Source organism: Anarrhichthys ocellatus, unplaced genomic scaffold (genome assembly GCF_004355925.1).
Source record: "Anarrhichthys ocellatus isolate YVR2014 unplaced genomic scaffold, GSC_Weel_1.0 scaffold14, whole genome shotgun sequence".
NCBI classification, from domain to species: Eukaryota; Metazoa; Chordata; class Actinopteri; order Perciformes; family Anarhichadidae; genus Anarrhichthys; species Anarrhichthys ocellatus.
In genome coordinates, this window is record NW_022280044.1 from 3,525,846 (window position 1) to 3,548,302 (window position 22,457).

At 41.1% G+C, this 22,457-nt stretch overlaps 3 protein-coding genes across 3 annotated transcripts; all 3 read right to left on the minus strand.

Annotated features, from left to right (window-relative positions):
• Positions 1–872: 872 nt before the first annotated feature.
• Positions 873–4,069, minus strand: hoxa4a (homeobox A4a). Its single transcript, XM_031854062.1, has 2 exons — positions 2,516–4,069; positions 873–1,986 (listed from the first exon to the last, which is right to left on the minus strand). The coding sequence occupies exons 1-2, from the start codon at positions 2,931–2,933 to the stop codon at positions 1,643–1,645; spliced, it is 762 nt and encodes a 253-aa protein (XP_031709922.1). The 5' UTR covers positions 2,934–4,069; the 3' UTR covers positions 873–1,642.
• A 6,449-nt stretch (positions 4,070–10,518) lies between these two features.
• On the minus strand, positions 10,519–16,242 carry hoxa5a (homeobox A5a). The gene is made up of 2 exons (XM_031854060.1): positions 12,342–16,242; positions 10,519–11,725 (listed from the first exon to the last, which is right to left on the minus strand). Exons 1-2 carry the CDS (start codon positions 12,922–12,924, stop codon positions 11,475–11,477), a joined length of 834 nt encoding a protein of 277 aa, XP_031709920.1. The 5' UTR covers positions 12,925–16,242; the 3' UTR covers positions 10,519–11,474.
• A 1,901-nt stretch (positions 16,243–18,143) lies between these two features.
• LOC116387181 (homeobox protein Hox-A7) lies at positions 18,144–22,432 on the minus strand. Its single transcript, XM_031854064.1, has 2 exons — positions 19,418–22,432; positions 18,144–18,552 (listed from the first exon to the last, which is right to left on the minus strand). The coding sequence occupies exons 1-2, from the start codon at positions 19,782–19,784 to the stop codon at positions 18,239–18,241; spliced, it is 681 nt and encodes a 226-aa protein (XP_031709924.1). The 5' UTR covers positions 19,785–22,432; the 3' UTR covers positions 18,144–18,238.
• Between the last annotated feature and the right edge of the window lie 25 nt (positions 22,433–22,457).

A 22,457-nucleotide genomic window follows, 5' to 3' on the forward strand; every position in this document is an offset into this window, starting at 1 on the left:
CAGGTAGTGACCAACACTCACACTGGTGCACTGACGTTGGCTGCGATCTCCTTATAATGGCAAGAGAGAACAATATGTGAGGCCGGATACATTTAACACACTGGTTTGATTCCCGTATCAGTAGTAAAGCCTGCAAATCTGAAGCAGCTGATATAGCTGCCTCCTAAACCCCAACCACATGTCATATTTACCCACGAAAATCCGCATGACATTCTGGCACATTTCGGATTATAATTCCAGTCAGTGAGGATTGAAAGACATAATGGAGTCAGGCAAAAATACTTTTAACGCAATGTTTTGAATATGGAAATACTTTTTGTAAGACATAGTTCCTTCACAATAGGTTACACATATTAAACACCTGAAATGTTGGCTCTGTTACCATTTCTGTAAATATTACAGAAGAGAAACTGCGCAGCTTTGCGCAATAATTAACAAGTGAATCGTCTCTGCAAATAACGTATAAATAAACCAAATATAATTTGATTATATTTAGACAAAGTTAATAGTTAAAGTATTATTAAAGTGCGGTGCAGTAAACTCTCCAACGTTCGGTCACAATTGTACGCATGCAATTTTACGCACACTATCATAATTATACGCATTCATCTCCAAACACTGGATAACTGATAAAAATGCTTTATGAATCACAGTTTTTTTTCATTCCACTTCCATGCACTGTAATTAAAGCAAACGACATGGAAGTAAAATGTTCGAATTTGAAAGTGTAATCCCCAAATTATTAATATTTTTTTAAAGAGGTAAATACATGCATCTGGCATGTTTTTACGCACGGCTTCAAAAAATACATATTTCGCAAAAGCCAAGTCAGTATTTGCAATTACATAATATCCAAAACAAAGTCAACCTTATAAGTGAAGTACATATTTATTTCACAAGGACAGACTGAGCCTACACTAGCCTACATCACAAAGGTCATTACTGAGACAACAGATACAAATATTCACAGTTTAGAACACAGCACAACATGGGACGGACTAGCACGAATAAACCTAGACCTTACAATACCAACAAACATATTTCTACGTGACGAAATGCTTCTCTTGTTGTGCCTTCATTATGATTTGCCTATGTACATTAAATGTGAAAGTCACCATGGACTACATTCAACAGTAAACCAACCGACTCAAACACACAAACTACACTGTTACTCTGACTGATGCCATACCTCTAAACAGCCATCTAGAGTCTCGCTAAATATATTTCAAGTATATTAGAGCTTTCCATGAGAAATAATAATAAAAAAAACAATACTCAAAGAAAAGATAGAAAAATGAGTTAAAACGTACTTTTAACTCACTCAATTTTAACTGCAATGATACATTTTGATCCATACGTTTGAATGTGCGTTATCCTTCTTTCATAATAATAAACAAATATATAAACACTTCAGTTGCCATCGTGGCAATTAAAGGTGAATTTCAAGCTTATATGAAGAGGGCGAGGACGACCGGAGAGGAGAAAGGGTACAAAGGACGTGATAGGGGCCCAATGGCAGAGGCAAGGTGAAATAGATAACACCATGTGTAAAATACTGAGAATCGGTCCATCAAATTCCACTTGTGATATTTGCCATCTCAGTCTGGATTGGGTTTTTTGTGGGATGGGGTTCATTCAGGCACTATAGACCTGCAGTGCACGGCGTGGGGACAAGCTGCTGGCCTGTTTTGATCTGCTGCTGCTGCTGCTGCTGCTGCTGGGCCCCCGAGGCTGAGGACGAGGCCGAGGTGGAAGAACGGATCTTGGTGTTAGGAAGCTTGTGCTCTTTCTTCCACTTCATCCTCCGGTTCTGAAACCAGATCTTGACCTGGCGCTCTGACAGACACATGGTGTGCGCAATCTCCACCCGCCTGCGCCGGGTCAGGTACCGGTTGAAATGGAACTCTTTCTCCAGCTCCAGAGCCTGCTGGCGGGTGTAGGCAGTGCGGGACCTCTTGGGCACTCCTCCAGTGTAATTGGGATTGACTGGAGGGGGGGAAAAGCCATACACAGGCATGCAAGCAGGTGTTACATCCAGGCTGATATAGCGTTTATTCCAAACCAGTAAAGTTCCTCCAACGGACATATTAAATGGTTGAAAAATTCTATAATATTTCTGGGTTTGGTGGAAAATCACAGCCACTCTGTTTGTTTTACTGTCTGCCTATTTCAGTTTACGGACATGGCATTAATGTGGAGATGCGAGTGTACAAGCACTCGCATCCAGGGACATATCAAGCTTAGAAATGATTAACAAACAGCGGGGTTGGATATTACAGTTTGGCTCGGCTCCAGTGGTGGAGGTAGTTTGGGTTAAAAAGCAACAAAAGCACATGGCCCCGACAGACGAACACAGGCAATAAAATTTACGAGGGTCCTTAATTACCGACCCTGCTGCTCGATAGTCGTAAATTGCTGTTGTAAGGGCTGCTACTAGTGCTGCCTCAATGGGCTTGCGTGTGTTCCAGTGGTTGTTTCTCAGTGGTTCTGCTATTTAGCCGTGGCGATAACTCACCGTTGTTAACGTGGACCTTTTTCATCCAAGGATAGACCACCGGCTCCTTGCCCTTCGCTACACCGGGATATACCTCACCGGCGAGGCTGCAGTCTTTGCTCGCATTTGCCCCTGCGCCACCATCTGGGGCCGCGGTAACGCGAGGACCGTGGCTCTGTGGAACCGGTTGCGGCTGTTCGTGATGTCCTTCGCCGAAATCATCGAGTCCGGTGGCGGGAACGTTGCCGTAATCGTACCCCGTTTCTGTATAGTTTGACCTCGGATAGGATTGCTCGTCGTGATGGGGGAAGCCCGTATCTTTTGACCGCTCGTAGTAATCACCAGGGTTGGGGATGTATCCGCTCTGCTGATATTCGTCGCATGGAGGAAAGGAAGGCTCGATATAGTTGGAGTTTATCAAGTAGGAACTCATGGTCATTAATTTGTGAAGTGCAACAATACTAATTTTTATCGCGCTGTCGTTTTTCTGATCTCCACAAAACCCTCCTACTCCCTGTCAAATGTACAAAGTTGCCTGGTCACGTGCGAAGCGCCACCAATCACTGCGCATCCTGTGGGCATCATGTAAACAGGAACCAATGGAAAGCATGGCATCGGTACCACCAACACTGCTTGGACTGGCTTACGTTGATGTTTTCCTTATTAAATCACAGTATATAAAGCAAAACCAATCAACTAACTTGTTTACTGCATGGGGCCAAACTTATGTGGGTGAGGCTTTCCTCCATGTGATAAAATCCACCTCCTGTGTAACAGAAAGTGGATATGAAATCCAAGCCCTGACAAAATAAAGGTTAACACAAACAAAGGGCAATTTCTAATAGCTAGTGTCGTGAATATCGGTTGTTGGAGTTGAAAACGTGTTGAGTCATAATAAAGACACAAACAGGGAAACAAAAACACGCCAATACAACAGTGCAAACTGTAATGTTGTATAGCTTATTCAAATGATCGAAAAATATAACAATGCATAAGCTTCCTGCAAGCACTGACGAGCCGCTGTTCTGCGGACATACAAGCCTGCCTATAAAGCATATGACATGTGCATCAGTGAAACCCGCTGATGATCGCTTATGACACACTTAAAAACAAGAGAAAACACTCATCTCTCACGTTGCACACCACCGTAAATCCAAAAGACTCCCTTTTCTTCATTCCATGTATACTGTATGTGAAAACGGTTGTTTTAAGCAATTGGCCAGGACATAACAATAATTTCAAGCTATTTCTGCTGTTTGTACCACATGCAAGTTATCTGGCTCTGATCGCACTGCCATCGCGTATCATCAGTTCTGCTGTGTTAACTGCCATTGAAAGGAAATCCAAACACCGGACAAACAATTACAGTGGTCGTACCTTTCTTTATAGCCACATACCAAAGAAAGCGTGGCATTTTCAACCAACATAGACCATCTACAGTACATGCCATCATTTCTCTCTACAGCACAGATAATCTCTTATCCAATAAAATTGTCCAAATGTGATTGAATTTGGAAATTGTTTAAACCTTTCAAAGGAACAATTTCCCAACATTTCAAAACAAATATGCAGTATCTTAACATGACTTTCCTGTGCGTCCTGCACCACCACTTTACTGTAAACAACCAAGGCTAAGGTAATAACATTGCCCTGTATTAACTAAAATATGTTTTGAAGAGAGAGGATACAAAAAGTTTAAAGGGGCAAAAATGCCAGGGTTAAATAATTATAGCAATAATAATACTAGCAGTAAATGTAATTACTGCAGGGAGACTTCCATATATAAAAATAGATTGAACATCAATAATTTTGAAACTGCATATTTCCAAGGTAAAAAATATTAAAGTATCTGACCGTGCTCCTCGACATCAGCCATCAAGTCCAGGTCCTGTTTCCTCCCCATGTCCGAGGTGGCACACTGTATATGTGTAACTTGAAGATGCAGCAGCTCTTCACAAAGTGGATCCACACTGTCCACCTCAACAAGGCCTCTGCATGGAGAAACAAGAGGCCAAACTTTGGAAATATTGAAAGCTTTCTTTTCTCTCCTTTTTCCCTGCACCCCCACCCCCCCCCCCCCCCCCCCCCCCCCCCCCCTATTCCATTCGCTCCTCTCTAAACAGAGATAACTTCTGCCTGACCCCGAAGTGACACCGTTTCCATTTTGTTTCTGATTAATCTTTCCCATTGACACTCTTTGTTAAACAACAAGGCGTGCCCTTTTTCCAAAGAGGCGACATTTTCATATCTGTTAGACGCAGTGACCTGGGGTTCACCCCGGACTTGGACTTCAGTTTTGCAGGCTCTGTTCAGCCCTCGGGAGTTGGCGGAGCACTTAGCTTGGGTCAGCACCCAGGAAGGTTTTTTTGACTGTGCAAAATACTTCAAACTATCTAGAAAATCACACGTAAAACTATGTGTTCGAATATGTGGAATAGGGGATATTGCAACTAAAGAAATTTGCTGCAGATGGTCTGATATAATATTTGATAAAAAAAAATTCACAGTGCAGATCTCCGTCACTAAACCAGAGGCAGGCCACAAATTCTCCTCTTCAAAAGTACCTTTTTTTTGTAGCACACTGTTGCTGTAAGCCAGAGCTGCTACTAACAGGCTTTCTTGCACCTAACTCATTGTAAATGGCAGCTGATGTACTTCTATATCCACTGTATCCATATGGCCAAGAGACCACCTGAGAGGCAATATGTCAACATAATGTCAGCGGTAAGACGACTACACCTCATATCTAAATTTACATTCTGCTGCCATTCTATTACATGTATACTGTATAAATATGGGCCAGATCAGCTTGTCTATTATCCACTTACTCGGATTTTACAGGTCATTCTTCTTGTTTTGCTATATGAAGTATTTTTTTCTTTGTTTCACTCGTGAATGACTTTTTTTAAAAACATATCATGATTCAAGAGTCCGGTTCAGTGTTACAAAAGAAGTCTAATGGTGCTGGTAACGCCACCGTTATCTAGTCCAGGCCTGCAAGGTGCTGCGGTATATTTGAATGCAATAAAGCATCGGGAAATCTCTCGAACAATGCAGCATGCACAAAACATAATAGGACATCAGAAAAATCATCAAATTGGCCATTGGAGTAAAAGGAAGCAATTGGAAGCTATAGTTAAAAATAGCTTATACAATGTAAGTAATTTTCCACTAAATTTAAACACCTACTTTGCTCTTAATGTGAATAAAACCCGTTACAGCTTTGTGTTAAGAGATCTTTATTTTAGGACTAAATAATAACAGCCAGATCACGGTGTTCCCTTTCAGAGCATATACTGTGAGGTGAAGGTCTATTTAGCCAATATACATCAAGCTGACACTTTACTGTAAATTTAGATTATCAGAGAAGTGCTGTGACGATAGTGACAGATTGCAGATGGCTCTCACAAGGTCTCTTGTCTACGGAGCCCTGACGGCGGGATAAAAAAATCCTCTCTGCATTCAAGATGTGCCTAGGATTCGGGCCAGAAAACACCTTTCATGCCTTAATGGAAATATTTTTATATAGGTATAGACTGGTAATACAATATTTTTCTTTTATACAGTATGTCACGTGTGATTGTCCTTTCCACCACTTCACATCAAGGATTGGCACAACGAGCCTTCACAATAACTATGGCTTTGGCTGCAGTTTTAATACAGCCTATAGCTGCAAACTTTGATTAGACAGAAACATAGTGACTTTCAAGCCTTCAACGGTATAAAGAGACGAACAAAAGCAGCTCCATCCTTTAGAAAATGCATGGTCAACTTCTTTATTCCTCTAAGTTAAGAGCTGCATGTTATAATTAAACGTATTGAGACAGACTATTTCAGAGAAGGGCGACACTATACAAATGTTTCAAAAACTGAAGTAAGTTGAAGACGTATTACAAATGTAAATATATATAAATAAGTTGGAGTGTGCACTTTAAGGTAAGTTAAAGATCAGAGTGCCATTCTTTTATTAAAATGTATGAAACGATGCTTTTTATTGAAAATTATAGAGTGAAATAATAACATTTGGCATATTTACTTTCAGGTGACCTCACTTGCATCGTATCGGGACATTTCCATTCTTCATTGACAAGCTTTTTATGTTTAATTCGATAAACAAAGTTTTGAATGAGACCCGTCTTCTCTTATTTTCATTGAACTTTGTTTATACATTGCAACATTTTCAAAGTGCAAAGCACATATTGTGCCGCGCAGTGCACATGCCGAGAAATGTGCTAAATTACTAGAAATCAATTAGGATTTGTAAAACGTTCCTTGAAATAAAGTTTTTCTTCAATTAATTAAATTTTGACATGATAAAAAAAATGTATGAACCTTAAAGTACCAATATAGTCTGATTTTTTTATCAAAGGGATCCCAGATTGCAAGTTTTTCTATTCTTCTATTATTATTGTGAAACAAAATCGTGTGATCCATGCAGTTGCATTGCCGGTTGCATATAATAAGTTATGTGATTCAACCCAGACCCAGTGTAAGGCTTTTTAAGCATAATGTCAATATAGTTAATGTTTTTTGGTGTCAATTTGGGTTTGTTATCAGCCATGTTGTTTTCACTTGTATGTTTCATTGAGCTCTCACACGTACAAACAAAGGTTCAATGCTTTAGCTTATCTAAGAAATAGCTGCATTCATTTTCGAAGGGGATTAAATATAGGCCCAGTAAAAATAAAATAAATATAAAGCCTATATTATATTTTTCTACAATTTAAAAAAAAAACGTTAATCTATGATTCACAAAGACATCTGTGCCATTTCTATTTTCCTAAAAGGCTTCTATTCATCGGATCAGGAAGAGAGGGGCTAAATGTTTTTTAAGGGGTCCGGGGGCTCAATTTGGGGGCTGTGGGCCTTCCCATTACCCTGTGACCGGGTCGAGAGTATCAATCCTCAAAATGCAAATTTTGCCCTCGTCCCTAAACATATCAAATGCAATTTATTCAAAGGAAATTCACCAATCAACCGCCTTAATAAAACGCCAGCCACTCAATCTTGTTGCTGGGGACGGGTGGGGGGTCCCCTCCCCCGGTCCCAAACGCGAGGTCACCGCACTTTCAGGGTTCACCTGGAGTGCAACGTGCAACATATGTAATTCAAAGCTATTCTGTCTTTTGTGTGGAGAGTCAAGATCGCTATTATAAGGCTGGCATCAAGCTCCGAGTGAACAGATGACGGAGACTTGTTCAGCGCCTAAACTTTTGACCCCAATTTTTTCTCATCTTCTGCTGCTATCTCGCTCTCATCTGTCCCGGCCCGGTGAGATATCTGCCCCTCTCGAAACGAAAAATTGATTTGAACAATGTGTATATCTCTTGCCATCACGATGATCATTTTCACAAATTTCATAATTAGTGAAGATGCCAGCACAATACCTAAAATGCAATTGTAGCTGTATGATGTTTCCAACGAGGGAGTGAAAAGATAAATCCAATAGGCTTCCACTCAAGACTAATAGGGTCGTAAAATATGCAAATCATTCATTAGCGTTATAGAGCAACCAAAGCAGCCAACAGTCTTTGTTGGAGGCAACACTTAAAGTTAGACTCCCCCTCTCACTTCACATAGTCTTCTCCTCCAGTGCAGGACGTTACCACAGGCTCTGTGTCCCTCGGTAAATTAATTTATAGGCATTATGCTTATAGGCAACGCCAAGCACACGTGTCATTAAAGTGAAGGCGAGTGTGCGCGTAGTAACGTGGATGTGCGATAGTTTCTCCTCTCTATATACAGCAGGGTGACAGTGAACTTGGCCTAAAGCGAGCTCTGCTGGTGGCTCTGAGAGGATGCAGATTTATCTTGGTGCTGTGGCTGACCTCCAGATGAACCTACAGCGCGTCTCTCTCGCTCTCTGCCTGGCAGTAGCACATGGGGCCCTGTCGAAATTTCTCCTTTTGAATTATTGGCAACGGTTTTCATTTCCAAATAGACACATTCTCTTTCCCGTTGGATTTTTCTGTGTGTCTGAACTCAAGTTGGAAATAGTGGAAATTCCGTATTTCGTTAAAATTGTTATTATTTACATAACAAAGAATATAATTTGTTGAACAATAAACCGAGGGATATTAGCAGTTTGGATTAATTCTGCTAATTTTACAATTGGTGCAACCTTTGATTGATGTTTGATGAAAACAAGTCCATATTTAAATCAATTTTGGAAGAATTGCCCCTCATCTGTCCAGAATGTATTTTCAAAGATTGAACAGATTTTAAAATGGATTGAGTAAGTTATCTAAGGTGGTAAATATATTTTTGTATTTGCGGAAAATTTGAGAAACAACCAGTAATGAGTCCATACAGAAGGCCTTTGCACCAAAAATCTAACTTGGTATTTAAGTTTTGATTGCATGCGGACAATGTTAGCTTTGCAAATCCACCCAGATAGCAACTTTAAGAAATCTGGGTGTTTTTTTGCAAGTTTATTGCTATTGCTGCAAAAAACTCACAAGACTCAAATAGAGATATCCAAAAATTGTTTTCATATTTGGCCTGGAGATTTCAATTTTGAAAGTCGAGTCACATACTCTTTAGTTATAAAAATACGCAGAGGCGTAAAAAGAAAAAGGCCAACGCATCCAAAAAAATCATTTGAAACGATTTTTATGTTCATCCTATTATCAATCCATGTTTTTTGAATCAGGGTACGCTAGTGGCTGGTTTCGCCCTGGCACTGGTCGGACAAGAGGTCACCACAAAGCGAGAGTGACTTTTAAGAGGTCATTTGAACTTTTCAACCCCAAACTCAAAACGACGTGGCTGACACAAAACGGAATTCCTTTTCAAACGTCTCCCCACTGCTGTTTGTTTCCATGTTGTGTTTACTTGACAAGGTTTACAGCCCGTCCTAAAGACATACACGGTGCCAACATGTGGAGCGCAGCGCTCAGCAAAACAACTGCAACTTTCTTTGTTCCAGGGATGGACCGAGAACTTCCAAAAGTCATCAGCACATACAGAATCCAATCAAACGGAGCTAGTTGTAAATCTGTAGGCCTGCATTAGCAGTTAACTTTATCAAGGAAATCTCCACACATCCTTTGGAAACTTTCTGGTTCACGGTCTGTGAATTCTCCAATGTAATAAAACGACAACAACTAGAAGTTTGTGGGGGTGGAAATGGACACAGGGATAATTATCCAACATGTAAAAATGGATTATGAGTTGCACCACAGATGGAGGGAAACAAGTTACACGGGGAAGGAAGCAATTAAATAGCCATGAGCCGGACCCAACCCTGCGCAACATCTGCCGAGACCAGTATTCAGCACTGCACAACTGACAAATTAGTGTAATGGACTAATAGGGGCAGATAGAGGGAGCAAATACAATAATAAGGCTGTTTAACACAGGCTGGCTTTTCTCGGGCTACCGGATAGTCTGCAGAAACTTACCCAGAGACGCGGTCCTCATCCTGGAAAGCGTCCGGTCCATACTGAGGCAGACTGAGCAATAGTGACGGTCTGCACCGGTCAAGTAACACTTACAGCCTGCAAAGAGAGAGTCAGACGAAGCCTCACCGTCAGTGCGATTATATGTTATGTGCAATATACTGTCAACTCCCCAAAACCATAAAACTTACTTTAATGGCTACCACGTGACCGTTTATGGCCAGTGAGCCTATCTGGCCGCGCTCCGGATGATTTTTACGATCTAATTCATAGACAAAACCCCCCATTCATTTAGCACCCAAATGTCAGAGAGCTAGAATCGGCCCTAATAAAGTTGAAAGCTTGAAAAGTCGAGCTGTTTCTTAGGGAATAGCCCAGGAGTCTGTGCGCAAGGGAACGCCCGGCCACTGGAGCTGGTTAGTGGCCAAGGACCCCTAAGCTCCCCGCTCCACAGCAAGGTGAGTAAAACATGCAGCTTTCATTCAAGGGGACCTGTTGAATTCGAGGATTTTACTAGAGGAAACTTTTTACAATGTCTGACAGCTCATACTGGTGACTTCAAGATTTTAGACCAAACAGCAAGTTCTGACCTTTCTTTTCCACGATGCAGTCGTGGCAAACGTCTAAACAAACCCTTAACATTTTACAAAAACGTCCACTCATTGTAATGTTGCCGTTCCAGTAGAAAGTTTATTATAATGGCCATTATCACCGTCATCATCATCATTATTAATATTATAGTATATTCTTGACTTCCAGTCTTTGAAAAACATTTACAAAAAGCTATCACGATGGAGTTATACAAATAGGCAATGGGTTTTACTGTGGGGACCCTCCACATAAAAACAGCTAGAGAAAACAAAGACAAAACACGGTTTTACTAAGATGTCCAGGTGAACAACGCAAACAGCAGCCAAATAAAAAAACAAAAACAAAGATGCAAGGCACGGCTACTGTACATTCAAGACTGAGTCGCCACCTCTGTCCATTCATGTGTTCACAACGCACACAATAACCACACAAGGCTTACGTACTTTGCTGGCTCTACTTTTGGAAGCAAGTTATCTGACAAGTTGTTACATTACATCAAACAAATAAATACATACATATACAGTACATACATAGAAAACGAAGGCTAAACACAAAGGCAGCTCAACCTCAACCCTCTATTTCTTAGGCTGGTATTGTTCTGAGTGCATTACACAACTTTTACTGGATTTATTTGCGGTATAGGTAGCATTTCAAGCTTTGACGTTTTTATTTTTTTTCGTCTGAACAAGAAATTATTTAAACAAACATTTATTTCGTTTCTTTTTCTACTAAATCTAGACAGAACTGTACATAATGCATTTTTTTAATCACATAAGCATTACCATGGTGGAAATAAAAAGTAAATAATATTAAGGAATATAATGGGACGGTTGTTGAACATACAGTGGACTTGAGTGGGGTGTCCCCTGTCCCGCACACAGCCCGTTCACAAGTCTCTGCGATTTTTGACATAGGAGGAGGAGTACGTTGATATGACAATCTTTGTTTTATTTTCATAGTGCTCGCTATCAGGGGTGGAGGAGGGAATATCAAGGCCTGTAGCCTCCCCCGCCTGCAGCCGCCATGTTCATGCTCTTCAGCTTGTTGTCTTTCTTCCATTTCATCCTTCGGTTCTGAAACCAGATTTTGATCTGTCTCTCCGAGAGGCAGAGGGCATGGGCTATCTCGATCCTCCGCCTGCGGGTCAGGTACCGGTTGAAGTGGAACTCCTTTTCCAGCTCCAGGGTCTGGTAGCGGGTGTACGCAGTCCTGGCTCTCTTCCCCTCTGGCCCTGACAAATCTATAGGGGGGGGGGGAGATATATGAGACAAAGTGGATGTTAAAACAAAACAGTACAGAAACTTCTTTTGACCACATTTCTCTTTTTTTGGTTGTTTTTTTTTAACCTTTTTTTGTTTCTGCAGGAATGGCTTAAGAGTTGACTACGTTTATGCTTAATAGACCCCCAAATTATTAAAAACAACAGTAGCAATGTAAGATACACACCCTTTCAACGGAACCTTGCGAAAATGAATAAGTAATGAAGTAGTAAGGATGTAACATGTGGGCTATTTAACCTTAAAATACACTATAACCTATAACACAATGATCTAATATATATTTTAACTAACTTAAACCATATATATATATATATATTAATGAAATGATCCCTACCTGGTCTATGCTGACAGTACTAAAAAACAGTAATACACCAAACAGGTGAGAGGCGCATATGGCGCTTCATGTCCCTTTGAAGGTAAATACATTCTGTGTCAAAATTGTCTAATTTTGGCCTGTTTTGCTTCTGGTTAAAAAGTCTGAATACGCTCTAAAGAAGATCACATCTATACCAAAGAAGAACACAGCACCGAGTATCTAAAGTCAATACAAGATCATTAAAAATTGAAATAGTTTACCATGATTTATATGTAGTTTTCTCATCCATGGATATATCTGAGGCTGTGTTGAGTCGGTGACATTTTGAGGAGTTGTTGGTGCGCTTCCTGCAGGCTTCTCTTCCTCGAGGGGCGAAGCTTTGGACACACAGTCCCGGCTGAGCAGCAGCGTGCCTCCGTTGGAGTTCGAGCACGGGGTCGTTAGAGAGTTTTTCACAGCTCGGTGTTGAGATTGAGTGTCGGTGACCGGGGATGAGGTGGCGACCGAGGAACACGGTAGTGGTTCAGGTGGTGGCGAAAGAGACGATGTCCTGGTGCTGTTGGCGGACTGAGTGTACCTGACCGGCTCCACCGAGGGTGTTGTCGCCGCTGAGTGACTCGGGGAGTATCCCTGTGTCCGCTCGCTGCCTACAAAGTGTCCGGTATCGGTCCGTCCGACTGTTAGGTCCATCCCGTTGTAGCCATAGCCATACCTACTGGAATGCACGGCGGTTGAGTCTCTGTATTGCTCGTTTGCCGTATTATGGTCTCCATAATTATGTAACTGGAAGTCCGCGCCATTGGGATAGCGACCGCAGAATGAGTTCACAAAATAGGAGCTCATTTGTTGACAATTCCACCGTTTGCTCGTTGTAGGTATTTGTTGTTGTTTTTATTGTTTTAGAAGTAAAATAGCAAAAACCTATGTGCTTGATTTGTGGCTCTTATGGTTTAGCGCGTCCTATAGCACCCTTGCACAATTTATGATGAATTATGGAAATGAGTGGGACATGGACTTGATTCTCTCTTACGTAGGCACCCAAATATGGGGTACGGCGGAGTATCACGTGCTTTTGTTGACCAGTCGTAAATCCTGCTTGGTGACCTCCAGAGGTAGACTCGTGCACGGAGGAAATACTGGGTGGGATGTGAAGGGGGCGCGCCTCCATGCGCTCGTGGCTAGGGCGAACTCTGAGCCACAGCTTGGGTGTTTTGGATTGTCGTGGTGCGCCATCCTCTGGCTCAACTGTGTCACTGCCTGTCTGCGGTGGTTTCTGAGGCGTGGGCTCCACATGGGGTCATTCAGAGGTTAACGACCATTGCGGCAAAAACCAACGGGCTCCTAAACAATACAACAAGTGACATGCTGAGAGTGCAATCTCTGCGAAGATAGTGTACAGAAATAATTCGATCAGAATGTGTTATGCATGTTATGATAGGCGATGGGTGCAAATAGTCTGCGCAGTTAATAGAATAAAAGCCCATTCAAAACAGGTCTGCGCTTTTTCACACTTTCTTATAATCAGAAAACAAACGAACAGCCACTAATGTGGGAAAAGACTAATGATTAAATGTTTTGGGCAAAGCAAACATCACAATGTTGAATATTAACACATATACTGCCATTCAAGGACAGTCCTTTGTGTGTTTGCCACATTGAATAATAGATAACTTTGAATATAGGCTATATATGAACACACGTAAAACCACTTTACTGTTTATTTTAGGTTGTTTTACGATTCCGAACAATAGACCTTTAGATGTTGTGATCATTTTACATGTAACCCGACTTTATTACGCCATCGAGGCAAATCGTCATTCATATCGACTTGTAAACAGTCAACATCTTATCAAATTCCATTTTTTTGTATGTGCACGTTTGTGATCAACACAAAATTGAGAACAACATAAAACTTATTTTCTAGCAGCTATTCAGCGTAGAGTAGTCGTACAGTCACTGTGCCGTTTAAAGAAACAAAATAAATGACATTTGAAAGGAATTAAAAGGGGCAATATTCGAAACGATTAATGTATAAAAAGAAGCCAACTTATTTGAAATATCAAAGGTAAAAAAGCCACAAAATTCAGATGATAAGTCGTAATTTGTATTTGTACTGGAAGCTATTCATATTTAACATTGGGCTACAAATTGGTAGAGGATATGAATTTCACTTAATTCACTTACATTTATAAACAAATTTAAATATAGACGAGAGACAATGTATATGTATTATTGAAGTATCTTTTTAAATCATTTGTCTACTTGGTAGATTATAAGACAGCACAGACTTAAATTAAAGATGATTGATTATCAAAATGATTAAAAGGTAGATTCACCTTTTTAGTTTTCGGTAAAACGTATTAAAAATAAATTAATAAGTAATTACAATCTGAAGCTCTCTCCAGCTATCACTGTAGCTCTTACTGTAACCTGGCCATTGCACTTCAACCATCTATTGTCTGTGTTAAATCTGAGCAGGAAAACAAAAACAGGAGACCTGCACAGAGCCCGACACAGACACGAAGCCTAAATAGAGGCATGGCGCCTCGTCTGGCACTCTCCATTTGGTTTTCTCCTTGTGGAATTTTTATGGTACCTTCGTCTCTCGAAGGCAGTGACTTGTCCTTTGCTTCCCCCCAAAAGCTATTTCCCCCGAGCAGCCCCTTCAGCCAGCACAAGCCCAATCATGTGTTACTGACAAAAACAGTGAGATATAGATTATTAATTATGTTCTAGGTATGTGCACCTTCTGCGTTTACAGACCCCCAGAAGGCACAATGTGAATACCGCGCTCCCACCTCCAGTGGACCCACACTAAGAGAAGAACTACAGAGTGTGTTGGCTCAACAGTCATGCTCCAACAGCTGATTTATGGCTGGCCAATAGCAAAAAAGTTCCCACGAAAATGATTTCACCGAGTCGAGCCAGGGACACACCCAGGAACTAAATAAGGACCAAAAGAAAGGCGATGAAAGGAGTGAGTTCGCACTGGTGTCAGACAATGTCGGGCTGGGAGCGAGGGGACCACTGCTGCAGGAAAATAGGAGGGCAGTGCACTCTGCAGACACCCTCACACACCAGCACTCGTGAATCTAAGAGTATACAAATACAATATTATACTATTATGATTCTTTTTCTGCCTAAACATCATACGTTTGTGGCACAATTGAAACTAACAGTGGACACTACATTTTAAGGAATACGATGTGCAATTATTAACCATAATAGCAACAGACAAACGTCTTTTCCAACAGAAACAATTGGATTTCGGGAGCAACAGCAGTCAATGGATACAGACTCAATACATGTAAAAGTAGTATTTTTGTAAGGCTAATTCGGAACAAAATATAAACTAATTGTCATCATACGCAGATATGGAATATAGAAAATGGACAACAGAAAACAGTATATCTGATGCAGTTAACTATGCATTCACTTTTGCACGATTGATATCTTGCAAAAATATTTCTTTGCATTTAAATCTTCAGAACGTGTTTGCTTGATCGACTGATAATTTATTGTACGAAGCAAATAACTGCAGTGTCTCACTGCTGTATATGAGGCTCGCTAAGTGCACGTTAAGGAACACTGTGAACAATGTTGATGTGCAAACAGCGAGTGCAAATCACCTTTTCGAAAAATTTTGAACGATTTTCCTTTTAAAATTCTATCGGCAGGGACATTCCTGTGTGTCAACTAAAGGTCATTCAAACGGTAGAAATAAGAATTGTTTTGTTCACTTTAAAGTGTCCTATTGGTCGTTTCAGTGAGGGAAGTCAGTGAGGGAATGCATGCACAAGTATTAATAACAACATAAGAGCATTTTGCATGGACACGCAGGAATAGAGGTCGACTTGCCTATCGAGCCTGCATCGCAAGGCATTCGAAGCAAAAACAGGCCAAACTGCAACCACAGTACCCCCAGTGTCTCCACAGGAGGGCGTTAAAGAGCTCATCTTTTGGCCAGCATCCACCCAATGAATTTTGCAGCAGAAAGCCCATTCACATTCAAATCCAACAACAAACAAACAATGTCTCGACAGTATGCAAGACCCAACAGGAATGTTGAAGCAACACTAGTGTTCTCTTTCAGATGGATCGTAGCATCTGCCATTCAATTAAGTAAACAATTAAATAAACTGTAACATTAAACCAGTTCCACGTGATTTAAACCTCTGGATATTTCAACAGAAAACAAGCGAGGTGCAATATTTAAATAAAGCACTGAGTATTATTTGCTTAAGTTGTTTGTCATTGCAAATTAATCAAAGAGCAAACCCAGTGACAGGTTTCAGTTGTCTTACCTTGTGAAGGTGTCTGCTTGTAAACGGGGGAGGCGAAGGGAGTTTGCAGGTGCAGACGGGCAGTGACGGATGGAAGTATAGTTGAGTCCCAGGACGGAAACTGGGGCTCCCGGGGGTCAGTGACGCACCGGGGCTCCTTCCACTCATCTTGCCCAAACGTGTCAGGAAAGCGATAGCAGGGATCCCAAACGATCCAGTCATGTCCGAAGCAAAGCTCCTTCGCGTCGAGCCCAAAAAGGTGTAAAAATGTAGAAGGTCCCTGATGAAAACAGCTGCGTGGAAGCCCGAGACCGTTAAATGAAAGGCTGCTGTATTCCACTATTGGAAATTTTATATAAAAAGTTCATGTCCATGGCTCCCTGCCACGTGACAAGCTGCGGCCAATAGGAAGACAAGCCGCGTCGTTAAATTGTATTGCTATGTTGTAAATTTTCATAAACAACAACGGATTTATGACCCAGCGCTGGAGGGAGAGATGGGGAGAAAGGGGAGGGGAGAGGCAGAGAAGGAAGGGGGCAGGTCACCGTCAGGCGCCATCTTACCGAGGACAGAGGGAATGCAGAGTTCAACAGTAATTTCCCTTCATCTGCAGCCTTCCCCATCTCGCATCCTCATAGTTCACATTCCCGAACTTAAGTGTTTACCTAACACTCATAACATAACTGCAACATGTTTCCTTACATGCAACCTAATATTGGCAACATCCAACAGCACTTCGTGTCATGCTATTACTCAACCCGCGTGTGATATTTGAACTGTGGTTATCGTTACACAACATTAACTTCGCAAATATTACATACAAACAAATAGGCAAGTAAAAGCTATTTTATTCCATTATATTTTCATTTACAGATTTGAGACATTCCCAGAGGTTATTTATTTGTTCACATGTTACTGATACTTCACATTGAAAACGTGGCCACTTAACCTAAATATCACATTATTTGCCCAAATTAGATTACAATAGCCTATTAATTTGAAATGTTGTTTAAATAAATATGCATGCGTTTCTTGTTGGCATTAACAAACACGTGTGACATTTTGAAGCTACTTTTTTTTCTAAATAGAATAGGCGAGGGAGTTTCACAGTAGGCTACACGGCTAAGACTACAGCACATTTACGTAAGGATCCTTTTTGTAGCAAAATAAGCAAGTTGACGAGGTAGGTTACATGAGATCATCCGAAACTTAACAATATTTCTGTTAATCCCGGGATGTATAGAGGGGTAAATAAGTAGCGAAAACAGGCATATAAACATTCCAAGTGATACGCAGTTATATTTAAAAAACAATACTACACTAACTGAAAACAAACGAAGCATCTAAATCACAGTTGGAGGCATTTAACAAAATATTCACTTTTAATCAGCCTAAGGCACATTTGAGCAGAATGGTGTATTTGTTCCCTTTAGAAATACAACCGTCTGTTGAGAAGACTCACTCGAATAGGTAGAATAGATTATTTTCCGTCAATTTCAACATACGTTGAAGTCCTTGTGTCAGCGCTTAATATTAGCACGTAAATATTAGGTAGTTTTTTGTTAAGGAATGTTGCCTCAGTAGTACGATCAGGTTAAATTACACGTCGTATATATAAAAATATAGTTTGGATAGGTAGGCCTTTAGTTAATATTGCTCTTTCTTGCAGAGCCTTTGAATGTGTTTTGGATTTAAATAGGAAATACAGACATACAGCCTGTTACATGCTTATTACATAATTGCCTTCAGTTGTCATCCAATTAATCCGCCTACAAAGCTCTTAGTGCATGAATTGTATGTGAGAAATATCTGAGATGTATCCCTAATCCCTACTAAACAGTGTTTTTCATTAAATGCTCTGTCCGTGTCTTTTGTTACTTTGCAGCTGTTTCTGACTCCAAACCAGAGCTCCGGGTGTCTCCCGCTTCGTGCTCTCTGGCCTCTAAAACCGCCTGGTTATCACCGTCCTTTCCCCCGGGGGTCGACGTGGATTCCTCCTTGTGGTCTTTTTTCCACTTCATCCTGCGATTCTGAAACCAGATTTTGATCTGTCTCTCCGTGAGGCAGAGAGCATGGGCTATCTCGATCCTCCTCCTGCGGGTCAGGTAACGGTTGAAGTGGAACTCCTTCTCCAGCTCCAGGGTCTGGTACCGGGAGTAGGTCTGCCGCCCTCGCTTTCGATTTGGATCTGTGTAAGATAAGATGAGCTATACTTGCAAACTGTATTTAAAAGTTATACAGCATAAACCATCAATTATATGGTGTTGAAATGTATACTGACATTAAAAATGATAAAACCATCATCACGTCTATTCTAGTCTAGCTTGTATTTTTTTTTACATCATCGACACTCTCCCTCACAGAACACACTCCTCACAGTCATATCAGTACAAGGGAAATACTTTTTTGTAAAGTTCTCTGCATCTATTTATAGCAGTCCTGCTGGGATGTTTGGCCCATGCCTCCTTTCACTGCATGCCTTTCCAATTAAAGCCAGTGATGATCTGCGCACCAGAGGAGCTATAAGTAATTCGATTACAGCACCAACCAACACCTTCTCCCTCAAAATTATAACAAATGCCAATGTTTCAAACTGCTTCCATTCTAAATCCACTTGACTTCTTTATGTAGCCGACAACGCTGGTGCATATTGATCCAGCAATGTGTACGATCGAGTTTCAGAAAATACCAGAGCCTCTGCAGTGCAGACCCAATTAGAAAGGAGCTGCAGAGTGCAAGAGAACTGATTTACACAACAGACAGGTCTTTTTACAACCACAAAGGGGAGAAGAGGCTGTAAGAGTAATAGGAGTGCAGAGAAAACCCCCAGCGGCAAGGTCTCTGCGTACTGAACACACAGAAGCGCTGGCCAAATGAATTTATGGCTGCAGAACTCATTAGTTGCGCAATAAAAGTTTTACGATTCTTTCCATGCAACACCAATGGATTCACGGAATTAATTGAACCACTAACGGCCAGTGTAAGTATCCCAATGTTTTGTAAAAGCATTGACCTGAGGGCTTTGAAGTATAACATAAGAGACGGTATCATACCTGATGCTCTCATCCAGGGGTACATCCGGTATTGTTTGTCCGGCGGCAAGGTGAGGGGTCCCGGCTCCGGATGGCAGCAGCTATCGGTGAACAGCCGGCTCTGGTCGAACAGGCTGCAGTGCAGTGTATGTGCGTCCTGCCCCTGGCCATATCCCGAGGTAAACACGGGACGGCTCTGGTACACTGCATTATTGACGCTGTACACTCCAGACAGAGATGGTGAGAACGCAATGGCCGCAGCAGTCCGAGCCGAAGCATAGTCCTCTCCACTGGGTCCAATACTGCAAGACGCCCGTTCTACGTTTGGGAAGAGAGAACTACCCGCCGTATATTTGCTAAGAAGACCATCCACATAATAAGAACTCATATTTTTTCGCTCTGATTTGTTGGCCCAGAATCTTCAGTGTCGTTTTTACGAGGTAGCGTGATATATGACAGCAATACACCCTAGATTTACACCAAACCCCATTTTCACTCTGGACCAAAGAACTCACCCACGTGACTCGGGCCTGGCAGCTCTCACCCAATCAGCAAACAGACATGGATATCATTATGGCGCAGGACTGCAGAGTGGGATTAACGCTTCACACACGATTGCATACACGCATGTAAACACATACGAGAGAAATTCTCACAATCCCAGTGATCTAGAAGGAATTTAGGTTATATTAGGTCATGTTTTTTTATAATATATCTACTAACATTATAAATAACCATCTATATAAACCATCTAATTTAATAAAATGCTTTATTTTTCTATTTCATACACCTTCGTATACAGAGAATTTACTTAATAATAACAAAAATAATCTACACACATTTATAGGCTACACTAATATACAGTACATATTTGACTAAAATTGTGTCATAATTGTAAAGTAACTATTCCGACAGAATGTGATTTTGTTGGTTTGTTTAAAAAACAATACGTAGGCGTTGTTTAATAAAATGTACGCATGAAATATAACAATATTTAGATTAAAATGTACCTATAAGTGCGAACTATCGACGATGTGTATAAACTGTTCATTTTCTACTAAGTTGGAACATGATAGCTTTGAATTTGTACACTGACACGATGTTTGAGGTGAGAATATGTCACAACAATTGTTACTTTAAGTATAAAATTATAATAATCCTCAATCCACCCTCCAGAGATGTTTTACTGTCATTACATTGTCACTGAAATGGTCCATACGACCAATAATGAACTAATTAAAGCATGCCTACAATACAAAACTCAAAAAGACATCGTCAGAATTATACTGGAAAAAAACAGAACTACAATAACAGAAACAATAATAATACAAATAATACACCTTAAACTCGTTGCAATATTTGTGGCAGCCGATTATGTTTTGCGTATTGCAATTTAAATCGAAAACCCTATAGTGGAAATATATATTCTATTTAGGAAATTCAAAAATAAAGTAATACTTGCAATGAGGAAACTGCTCATATTTTATATTTTATCTTAATAATCCTACCATCACTCAAGTTAACTAAGTTACAAATGAGTTGCGTCTATAAAGCGGTAGCTTATAAAAACATCCTAATAAGAAAAACATTAAACAGAGCGACTTTCTGAGGGTGAACGCAGTAGGCTAATCCAGCAGTCACAGTGTGCTGACTGTTTCATTCTTCTCTGCTGAGCCGCAGGCTGGAGAAGCAGCTTCTGCACTGAGACTGTAAAAAGGTGTGAAATTATTTTTGCTGGACTCTTAAAAAATGTTACTACATTTTGTTCCCCAGTGCAGGTTCATTGAGGAGTGCTAAAATGGCAGGGTTATGTTGTGGAACAGTGTCGCCACCCTCTGGTGACTAGTGAAAACTGCAGGGTGGGAAGACAGCAGTGCGCATGCGTTTTCTTTTTCTGCTGCAATCTGGTATTTAGTGCAAGACGAAACTAAAAGAAATGAATCTCAAAATGTATGTTCCTCGTTGTTTTTTGAGCAAATCGACGATGCGTTTTAACAGACATGTCCAGATGTATTGAGAAAAAGCATCATATATAGGCCAACCACTGCGTTTGAAGCTAGCTGCTGACTTTATTGCTCCTTTTCCTTTAGGATGGGCCCAGCAAAGGAGCAGAGGGCGGAAGGTTCCCAGGTAGAAACAAAGGATCGCTCCAAATGACCGTGAGTCCTGCGCGTCCCCGTCGGGGAAGTCCAATAAAGCTGATCATTTCCGCTCGGTCTTTTGTCCAGGGCGCAGTCCCACAGAAAGAGAAGAAAAAACAAATGGGTGCCATTCTGGAAACGGCCTAATTGTGTCTGGACGGCCATAAAGCCATTACAACTGGAATGCCAGACAGTATAGCAGACCAGGCGTTTTATTGCACTGTCTCTGGCCGAGTCTTTGAAGTTTGGGTCCATCTGCGTCCCCTAACGCGTCACAACAGCACTCCAACTGAAGTCCGACGTACCCTCTAACTACCACAATCAGTGTATGTGAAGTAATTAATAAGAACTAAAGCTGGTGTAGCTGACAGAGCCGTTACGTAGGCCTATCTCAAATTTAGCAGCTCTGCAGGTAGCTCACGTTGGATTTGCACTGCCTGTATTTTCTGTGCCCTTGTGCCAAATATTTTCACCAACATGCAGAGACTTGAAGCAGCCTTACAAATGCAGAGGTCATATTTTAAAACTAGAGCTCTTCTCTAAAACCTTTGGGATAGAATTTTTGAGGTCACGTCGCGTTTAAAATCCAAATTCCTTGTGCTATTATATTTCATAATACTTCGTTCTTGGTTATAAACATGGCGCTAATGACGGAGCTTTAGGCTGAGCGGCCTCGTCATATCTGAGGCGAGCAGCATCGCCTGCATTATTTTGGGCTTCAGCTGTTGAAGCCTTCGATGTATTTTTTTTGGTTTTCTGTCCTCTCGCCTCGCAGCGCTTCGCACCTCATAAAAGGTTATAGCGGTAATTGTCTTTTATGGCTGCATACAGCTAACAACATCCTCTGCCAAGACGCAGCTCTGTCCCCAATCCAATGTGTGTGAGTGTGTGTGTGTGTGTGAGTGTGTGTGTGTGTGTGT

Coding starts and splice junctions, on each gene's coding strand:
- hoxa4a (XM_031854062.1), bottom strand. CDS start 2,933: ATGACCATGAGTTCCTACTTGATAAACTCCAACTATATCGAGCCTTCC. Junction 1,987..2,515: donor AAAGGTCCACGTTAACAACG/GTGAGTTATCGC, acceptor CCCCCCCTCCAG/TCAATCCCAATTACACTGGA.
- hoxa5a (XM_031854060.1), bottom strand. CDS start 12,924: ATGAGCTCCTATTTTGTGAACTCATTCTGCGGTCGCTATCCCAATGGC. Junction 11,726..12,341: donor AAAACTACATATAAATCATG/GTAAACTATTTC, acceptor CCCCCCCTATAG/ATTTGTCAGGGCCAGAGGGG.
- LOC116387181 (XM_031854064.1), bottom strand. CDS start 19,784: ATGAGTTCTTATTATGTGGATGGTCTTCTTAGCAAATATACGGCGGGT. Junction 18,553..19,417: donor CCCCTGGATGAGAGCATCAG/GTATGATACCGT, acceptor TATCTTACACAG/ATCCAAATCGAAAGCGAGGG.